Source organism: Pyrgilauda ruficollis, unplaced genomic scaffold (genome assembly GCF_017590135.1).
Source record: "Pyrgilauda ruficollis isolate IOZ18807 unplaced genomic scaffold, ASM1759013v1 scaffold6, whole genome shotgun sequence".
In the NCBI taxonomy this organism is placed as follows: Eukaryota; Metazoa; Chordata; class Aves; order Passeriformes; family Passeridae; genus Pyrgilauda; species Pyrgilauda ruficollis.
In genome coordinates this window covers 2,900,287-2,910,601 of record NW_024527710.1, presented here as the reverse complement: position 1 = coordinate 2,910,601, position 10,315 = coordinate 2,900,287, and the positions used below count along the sequence as shown (strand labels likewise).

General features: G+C 38.0%; 1 protein-coding gene across 1 annotated transcript; it reads right to left on the bottom strand.

Moving 5' to 3' along the window:
• Positions 1–2,152: 2,152 nt before the first annotated feature.
• TMED5 (transmembrane p24 trafficking protein 5) lies at positions 2,153–10,237 on the bottom strand. Its single transcript, XM_041483112.1, has 4 exons — positions 10,014–10,237; positions 8,288–8,385; positions 7,411–7,594; positions 2,153–5,054 (listed from the first exon to the last, which is right to left on the bottom strand). Exons 1-4 carry the CDS (start codon positions 10,191–10,193, stop codon positions 4,836–4,838), a joined length of 681 nt encoding a protein of 226 aa, XP_041339046.1. The 5' UTR covers positions 10,194–10,237; the 3' UTR covers positions 2,153–4,835.
• Positions 10,238–10,315: the final 78 nt, after the last annotated feature.

The window sequence follows — 10,315 nt, the reverse complement described above, 5'->3', positions numbered from 1 at the left end:
AATAAAGTTTTTTCTGTAAGTACCACTTCCAAGTCCTTCATTTGTGCTTTGCCATTCTCTAATGAATACTCACAAAACTTGGCTATTGTTGCATTTGCTTGTGTCACCATCCAGTGGGATGGTTACTGCTTTGCTATGTACCTGTTTTTCTCATTCATGATCATTACTGCTTGCCTGCTTTGTGTTATTTGGTTGCTCTAATCTGGTATTCATAACTTCACAAATTGCTTGCATGACAGCAGAAACCAGAAAGCACTAAGGGTAAAATTCTAACATCAACAATAGTTGGAAATTGTGGGAAAGGGAATTAATGAACAACTGGAGAGGTTTTAACTCCATTAAGTTCTTAAACATAAAAGGACTTAGATGTTTAATTTCAGGTCCCTTTACATAAGATTGAAATGTATAGATATATGCTTCTAGAACTTTTCTTCTGGAAAATCTATGCCTTCTTTATGCACCTGTGTTCCAATTTACCAGGTGGCAGATGGAGAATGAGGATGGATATTGTTTCCAGAAACTTGGTATGCATGAAGGGAAGAAAGGAGTTTGAACAGTATGGGTTCCAAGTCTCATTAACTGTTGTCAGCTATAGCACTTGATAGCATGGGAGATGTAATTCAGATGCTTCTGGTGAAACTTCAGCAGTGTAGGTGGGCTTACTACTATTTCTAAGTTGTTTTTCATTATTTTATTACTATTTTATTTTTGTCGTGATAAAAATCAACAGTTATGCGAATTGTTGGTTTTGAAAACAGTAAGTTATGTAGCTTTTGATTGCCTTTTTAGTTTCTGTAGTGATTTGTGTAAATTGTGCTTACTCACCTCTGTACTGTGTTATTCATATCACATTCCTCCTGTAGGAATAGTGAATTTCTGTGAGAGTACTACTGGAGCCAGGGGGAAAACATGGAAAAGGAAAGGCTTAACAGAAGCCATTTCTCAGCAGTAACTAAGAGATGTATGTTTCCTGTCTACACCACAAGTTGCTAAGTTCTCAAATGAAAGTCTTGAGGAGAATTGTTCTTTGAAACATAGGAAAGGAACTGCTAGTTTTTAAAGACATCAGATACAGCTCAGTCTTCTTAGTTTCAGGCTGTCTTAATTAAATTTTTGGGATCATGAGTCTTTAGAAGAGATTGCCATATAAATATTAAAAAACCCTCCATAAAGGGGGGGAAAAAAAAGTAATTGCTGTGACTGATGGAGTAAAATCTTTAAAAATGTGGTCTTAACACTGTACCATGTGGTCATGCAGTGAGGATGGTGCTGCACCCTGACAAACAAGTGGAGTTAAACAAGGCCGTGCTGCACTGCTGAGCACGAGAAACAATGTGCCAGTGTGAGGCACAAGGCTGTGCTGTGTTGTACAGGAGAAGTGGAGGCAGGAGTCATTTCTCATGGTGCATGCTTGGAGACATCAGGAAAGGGAACTTACCCAGGTATTTCTTATGTCTGTGTCCAAAAATAGCACTTAAAAGAGATTTTACTACTCATGTACTTTTTCAAGTCAAATCACTGTTGCTTCTACCACTAGTTGCCTAATCTGACAACATAAGATTGTACTTTAGCATTTCATGATCTATTTCATTGATTCAAAACACAGCATAAAGGAAGTTCTGTTTCATTACTTGAACAATGTGGTTTGCAGGCTTCCGGACAGGCCCGGGTGTCTCAGGAGTCTTTGAAATGGTAAACAAGCTTGGATTTGTCGTGCATTACTCAATTACCCAAAAAAAAGTTCCAATATTTTAAGCTTTATTCTCGGGATCTTGAGTATTATTTTATGAATAATGCAAATATATTATATATTAATAACTAGTAGTAATTTACATTATGAGTTTCTTAATTGTGAACTTGAGATTGTGATACTATTTCCTGTTGATGTTTGCTGCTGAAATACAGTTAAGTATGTTAAATATTTTCTCTTAGAAAGTCCAGGGGTTGGTGTCTTTCTGATCTGACGCTTGTGTAAATCTTAAATTATTTGCACTGATAAAGTTGATATTTACAGTGACTAAGAACAGAATTTGCAAATTTCACAAGAAATGAAAAAGCTGCATTACTAAAACCCAATTTCCTGTTAACTTAGCATCCTTGATCTTTTGCAGCATTCATAGCATTCTTCCTTCATTATCAAACAATACAAGCACAGGTTTAAACTTGATTTATTGAAAATCTCAGTTTTGCATAATTATTCAACATCTGCAAGTCTTAAAACATTTATTTCTGAAGAAAAAGTCCATTAAGAAAAAAAACGTAATTTATATTCTCCTTTGTAAATTTTATACCGTCGAAAGCAATCTACTCTTCAAAATCCAAGTACAGTGTTACTTAACTGAAAGTTTGAATGCCAAATCCTTCACCTATCATAAACATATTCCAGCTGCCAAAGTCAGTGAACTTTTCTAGTTATTCCCTCTTTCATTTTCTATAGTGGACCTTGAACAAAGAGCATATAGTCAGAGCTCTTAGTTGCAGAACAGTAATTTCTTCCAGATGAACTCTGCTGCCGATTGTTGCATTTTCCTTCTCCCAGGGATCGCTGTTTGTAACGGGAGACGCTGAACTGCAGCAGTCTGATCAGAGCAGGCTGCATCCAGCAGCAGCTTCAGCTCGGACACCAAACGGTTTTGCCACTGGTTTGTAGCTACAGAGAGGCACAGCAGAGCAGCTGGGGAACCCAATCCCCTAAGGTGCCCCTGGGAAACTTGGCAGAGCTTATGGGAGTTGTAAGCTGAAATCTTGACTCTAGTAGCTTGGAGAGCAGAGGTAGATGTCTTAGTCACAGCTTCCCAGAGCTGGTTCAGCATTTTGCAGATGTTTTGGAGCATCACACATGGTGATGCAAGCAAAGATAACATGGTAGAGTGCTACTGGGAGAGGGACAGGGAAGTGGCACGAAAATATTATTTGCTACTCTAGCTGAAATAATTAATTTTTCCTAGATATTGTTCTTATCCAAGAAACAAGCTTTCTACTTCCGGGCAGTTTAGAATAGAAAGCATCATATGGAATTAAGATACACAAAACCTTAAAGGGGTACAGTCCTATTTTGGACACAGTTTTGCAGAAAGATGAAGTAGCTCAACAGCCTTTGGAGCCCTCTATAACATGTTCTGTAATAATAATTATTTTGCTTATAAAAACTATTTAGAAATATTATTGCTAGGTCCTCTTCTCTGAAGTTGAAGCTGAAGTGCTGTTTCTATGTTCTGTAGCCCTTGCTAGCATCTGTTTCATTTGAACAATATTTCTTCAATGCACCTATTGACCCTGTTTTTATTCATAAAACACTATTTAATCACAGAAAGTCTCAAAGTTGCAACTCTGCCATTCATACAGATGACCCCAGAACAGGCACAACACTACTACATACACTGTTTTTACAACACTTTTTACAAAAGTGTTTTTAATAAAGTTTTTAAAAAACTCTTATGATGAAATGCAGTTAACACATTTACACAAGAAATTCCAATGACTTGGCACGTTGTAAAAATTACTGACTTGAAACTACTTTTAAAAAGTTAATTCTCATGCACCAGGGGTCTTGGCACAACTCTATACCCTCACTACACTGTTAAAAGCCACTTATCCAGATATTAGACGTTTTTGATTTGGTATTAGCTTTGTCTTGGTGACCATGATACTACATATTCAGTTGATCATAAAACTTGAGGCCTGTACTTACTGCTCCTCTGATTTGTGCCTTATTCAGATGAACAGCTAGGTACAGAAACATGGATTATAAGAAGAATGTACTTAAACAGCTGAAAGACTTGTAAGGGTGAGCAAAAAGGGAAAGTTTAGGTGAACAGCTTTGGTTTTATATGCCTATGTAAATCATCTGACTGTAACATTAGTCATAGTTGTAATAAAGTGGAAAATAAGAGGGATTTTGAGACTACAACAATCAATGTTTGTTCTGGCATACCATGAACACCCCCTGCCTTTATTAAAAGGAAAAAAACATGAGAAATTACTTTTTAAATAATTATCTATTACATGATGTTACAGTAACTAAGAATTTGCAAGTCATACCTCAAAGTGTGCCTGTATTTCTCTGTATACCACATAGTCACTTGTCTTATGTTACAGCCAAAAAGGAAAACAGGATTTTGCAACTACAGGACAGAAGGATTTATGAACAGGAATTGTATCTATTTTCTCCAATTGTTTTTCAAAACTGCCTCAATTTCACATTGATGGTGCTTTTTTTAAAGTGCTGATATTAGTCATCTGTTATAAAAAGAGATCTCATGTTCTTACATAGTTAGCCCAGTGTTTCTCCATGATGCCAAAGAACAAAAACTAAGGATTTTAAAAAACGTAACTTTGAAGAAAAATGACAGTAACTACCAATCCTGTAAACTTAGGCACATGTAAATTCACTCAGCATTTAACAGCAACTAAACCAATGTCTAAGTTACTACTTAAACTTATGTGAAAATGAAGATAATGACAGTTATATGAACATTACTTTGCATATGCACCAAGTGTGCTATGCATAAGATAGGAATTAACAATCATTAACAAATCCTACAAGTACAAAAAATAGTAGCATTTGGAAAAATGGGAGAGCTTGGGAAGAGGCATTATGTTCATGTTTAAAAAAAACCCCAACCAACCACCACAAAAAACAACAGAAAACCCCCAAACACAAACAAGACCAGCACTATCACATCCAAAAAGCCCAATGTAAATTGAAAACCTGATTTTTACTGTCTGTTCAAAAGAATATGAAAGGTCTTTGTTGTCTTTACTGTAGTTTATTGCTCCCTGTCTCCCCCATACCTGTTATATTGTTATGATCATAATATGAACATTAATGAATATTAAGTTCTACTTTTCCTCTTATCTTCAAAGAGACTTTTCAACATGTAAACCTGAACAGCTGATACCACCACCATTACTCCCAAGTTGACCATGGACCAGAAATTCACTCTGTCAAAGTTGCTTTCTTGTATGTTTCGGTCACGAGCCTCAAATGCTCTGAGCAGGGTCTGAATCTGGACACTTTTGCTTAATCTGGCTTTGACACTGTTGATGGATTCCTGGTAAGTAACAAAAGAGTATTTTTAGAAAAAAAACCCACCTGAATTAAGTGTATAGCTTGCAACACATACAAAATTATTAACATCATGTTACCAGCTGTAATTTAATGTCTTGACAAGTGAAGAGTTAATTTAATTTTAAAATATACACATCATCACAGTTTTCATTGATTTGTCTAGCCTGTTTATTGTGTATTAGTTAAAAAGACTTAATTGATGTAGCATTACTGTTCTGTAGTAATTTTGTTTTTTCTCTGTTATAGGTATGGAGGTATATTAGTCCAAACCTATGTGGACTAATAAAAAGTAGAGAATCTGCAGAACTAGTCTCAAAACAAATTATGTAGTAGCAAGCAAATATAGAGTTTTTTTCTGCTGCATAATAAAATTAAGGAGTTTTTTGAGTGGAAACTACCATCAGGGCTATATCTGTAGCAAAAGAAAACTGCAATAGTTACTTTCCTGTCTGCTTCTGGTGTTTCCACTGTGGTGGCTATAAACTGCTGCTTCAGCCTTGATATAAAAGCAGAATTTTGACAATAAATCTTGAACAGGACAAATGGGAGGTCCTAGAAAGGACATAAAGTGTGAGCCTGGAACTAGGGGAAGTACCTGAACACTCCAGCCATGACAACAGCAGCTCAAAATTCGCACTTGATTCTGCACTTACTAAGTAAACATCTATGATCTGTTGAAGTTTCATCCACCACATAACAGATACTGACAAAAGCTGATCTCGTGCAGTGCTGAATTATGTTCTTGCTATAATTATGGATCCTGAAGTAACTTTTAGTGAGAAGAGTAACATTTGCAGTAAGAGGAAGCTAATAACTTTTAAAAATCCCCAAAATCGTATGGCTAAATCCAGCAGTAACATTTTCTCTGTTTCATAATTAACAAAAATATTTCAAAATAGCTATTCTGGGGAGCCAAATAAATTTATGATGATAAAGTTCATTGTTACACAATAAGGAAAATGAACACCACACAAGAGCTTTAAACATAAGACATAATTCTCTATTTTTGCCAGAAAATTTGTTCTCATTAAGGAATTAAACTACTAAGTGCTTATGTTAGTCCTCATAGAACGTGTAGGGAAGTAATACTTAGCTAAGTAAACAATGGCATTAGATACTAATCTTAACTTTACGAAAATTACCTACTTATAAGATTTTCAAGGCTCTCAAAGACAGGTTCTGCATTTCTTTTTCTTTTGGAAGAGATACCAGTATGTAAACAAGTATCTATCAAATCCATCTCAGTATTTTCTGTGATTAGTGTGAGTGGGATTTTCTTCACAACTTTTTCTTCACATATAAATTTTGGTTTTTTCTAAGTGTCTTGACTGCTAAATTTAAAGATCTGATCAGATTTTCAGATTCTGTATTTGGTTTTATTATTATTTAAGAGTGTATCATACACCTATAAAATATTTTAAACATTGTTTGTTTTGTTATTTAAAAATCTGCATCGTGTTTATGGCAGTAAATAATACACTGTGATTTGCTACATGATGTATTCAGTAGGTGTGTGCAGATGTTGGGGTTTTGGGTTGTTTTTTTTAAGATACCTACTGTCTGTAGCTATGATCAAACAAACAATAGCTTTACTGCATCCTACCAAGCATTAAGAACAGTGGTACTGGAGCACCAAGCAATCCTTTGCTTCTAGAGTAATCTCAATATTTAATGATCATAAAAGGAATAAGAGCTTGGACTCAGCAGTAGTCTGAATCCTACATCAAACAGGCTCAGCATACAGCTGAAGCAAACATAACCACTCAATGTCTGCAAAGATGAACTTGTAGTTTATGCAAATTAACTCTCATTCTGTTTATTAGTTTGAAAATATGTAATAAAATTTGGGGGCAAAAAACCTAATATAGTAATATCTAATTTACTGAAGATAGAAACAGTAATCCACACTTCTGCAAAGATGTGATGATAAGGCTAACACAGTACTTGATCTTTAAACATTGATAAAAATGATGCAGTAATTCCAACTACATCACTGCGACTAAATAATACTTTAATTCTCAAAGTATTCATGTCATTGCTGCTAGGGAAGAATGTCCCATTTTAGCAGTAGGAAGAAAGGAAACTGAATGGGAAACCAAGTGACTGAGAGCTAGGCAGTTTCTTCTTGCTGATGAAGGGCCTATTCTGAAAAGATCTTCAAGTTTCTGTGTGTAAACAAGAGATCCATGGTGCTAGACTTCCTGTATTCGTAAAAGCAATATACGGACCTGGAATACATTTGAGGATGATGCAACAGACCAAGTAAGAGGGGCTACATGATGCTGAATTTTTTTTCCAAATGCTCTTACACTGAATAGAATGAAAGATTAAATACTAACCAGAATATCTTCCAGCTTCATGTCTAGGAGGTCTGTGCCTGTAACGTACTTCTTCCAGTCTTCCTCATCTTGACCATCTTCTCCCATATTGTCCAGGATCAATTCAAAGAAAATCACCTTTTCAGAAATGGTACTGAATGTGTTGTCAAAGCAGAACATATAATCCCCATCTTCTGTTTCCACACTGTGTATATAAGCAAAATATGATTAACTGCACTTTCTGTGCTGGTTCTCAAAAGACCAGTTTTTGTAAGCACACCTTCCCTTTAAGACTGAAAATCGTGCATTTAGAAATAACCAAATCTTCTTCTTGTATAAAAAGAACAACTCTAAAGACACTTTACAGCTTACATAGTCACAGGAAAACAATCCTATTGACTCCAAAGGCTCAAAATGATGAAGACAGCGACTTGCTTTCATTTCTTTTTGGCGATTTTGAATCATTGCTAATCATTACAAAAAAATACACACTAAGTGGAGTTCTTATGTCGTACAGTAAAATTACAGCAAATATTACATATTTTGACAAAAGGTCTGGAAAAATTGGGGACTGTTCTAGCTTCTTATTTATATGACTCACATGATCTTCTGGTATTGGATATGGAGACCTTTTTCAACTCCATAATAATTATTTTAATCCACTGAGTATGAACAGCTGTCATTAAAACAAAAATACCCTTCACTTCATGACACAATTAACGTAAAAAGCATTCAGTGTTTATAAAAAGGAAATTGGTATTCTCAAACTGTCCTATTAGAAAGTCTTTTGTAACACCAAGGAATAAAAAGTACTCAACCTTCATTTTAGTTATATTTGCTAAAGAAACCAGAAAAGTTCTTTATGTAACACTTCTGAGTTTGAAGATTTTAAACTTACGTATGAACTCCATCTGATTTTCTTTCATCAAAAACTAGAGTTTCACCTTTTGGGGAGAGTAGATGAAAATCAACATCTAATCCTGCTCCATCTAGAACCTGTGAAACAAACAAAAATAACCAACCTCTGATCCATTGAATTCCTGTTTGCATTGCTTACAGCAACATTTATAGGGAAGGCAAATGTTTTTAGGTAAGGGAACAAACAAATAAAGAATCTGAAAGATTAATCTGTCTGGATGAGCTGACACCAAATTAACTGGAAAGAGATGGAAAAACAGCTGAACCTAAAAGCATTTTAGCAATTTCAGAATCTTAAACTAAATCTGCCAGGCAGGGCTTATAATGAACCGTTCCCTAATTACTTTTAAGAATGCATGCAGTTTTATCAACAGGCAGGGCTAGACAAGCTGTAAAAATACCAACAAGAAATGGCTAAATCTGGCATTTCTATGGCTGCTGTCAATGATTGCTTTGTGTTAGCATAGTGTTTACCTTATGTCTTTGGAGAATTACCTGCATCCTCTGTTAAATACTTATGGTTTAAGCCACAAATATAATTAAGTACAAAATAAATCTATTTGCAGTAATATACAGAGCTTCTTTTCTACATATTTAAATAGAAAACCAAATAATTACTGTTAACAGTAGTGCTAAGAAATTTATGCCTAAGTAGAAATAAGGTACGATGTTATACACACTAGTTCTTTGTAAAATAATGTATTTATTTAGCTTATGATCAAACTAAAATCCCACTCTGTGCAAAATAAACTTCTGTTTGGCTGAGACAGGACTCTAAACAAAGCTTGAACACCTCTCTTTCATTCTTGTTCAGTTCTGCATGTAACAGTATCAGAAACTAGAAAAAAACATGGATTTCAGCTTTCTCTTTCAGTTGGGAAACAGAGGGGAAAAATAGATGGAGGGGAAGAGACAGGTCCTGGCCCATTTCTAGGCACAGAAACAGGGTGGGAGAATGTTCAGTGCAGCTTCCTTCACTGAACCTATTTTACTGGGAAAAAAAGTCATTGTTGTAAGGGGGGAAAATGTCTGAGATCAAGATATATCCCAGACATCTCTGGGAAACTTGACTCTTCTCAAGAAGGACAGCAAAATCTTAACGACAGTCTGTTAAATTGGGCTGTTTCTGTAAAACGTTCACCATTGAGAGGAAAGGTGTTTCATATCAGCACAAAGATAGGTAAGTACGGGCTCTGTGCATCAGCACAAGCTTCCTTACGCTTTAGGGCTACAACACAAGGTCACAACCCTGAACTTTCTACATTCTGCCCTTTTAAAGGATGGCGACCTGAGCTCCTCTAAAGTAGAAACAAAAAACTCCCCCCCAAACCACCAAAAGAATGTATTAGAATAATTGAAAAAGGCGGCAAGTTAATTTTTAACTCCATAAGGCTGAACTTCTAACAGTGTACAATTCCAACGTGGCTTGGCGGGCGCTGCCGAGGCCGGCCAGGTCCCGGGCAGGGCCGGGCTGCCCGCGCCCGGGGCAGGCCGGGGGAGCCCCGCGGCCGCCGCTCGGGGCAGGCACCGCGTCCCCGGCCCGCACTGCTCCTCAGCGCCGCGGCAAGGCAGGACCGGGCTGCCGGCAGCAGGGCCGGCGGAGCCGCCGCACATGGCCACGGGCAGACCCCGTCCCGGCGGGATGCGGGAGCCCGGCTCCCCTCGGGACACGCCGCGGGGAAACGCCCCCTCCCGCCCTGCCCGACCTGGTACTCGAGCTCCAGCGAGGCCTCCTTGCGCATGGGCTGGTAGAAGCACTCCTTGCGGCCGGCGGGCAGCGTGAAGGTGAAGTCGCTGTCCAGGGAGGGGCTGAACTCGGCGGCGCGGGGCGGCGGCAGCAGCAGCGCCAGGCACGCCAGCGGCACCAGCAGCGGCCGCGGCCCCATCGCGGCAGCGCCTCGCAGCGCGCAGCCCCCGCGCGGTTCGAGCGCGGCGGGAGCGGCGCCGGGCGGGGACGGAGCGGAACCGGCCCCGGCCCGCTCGGAGCCGAGGGACGGCCGCCAGCGCC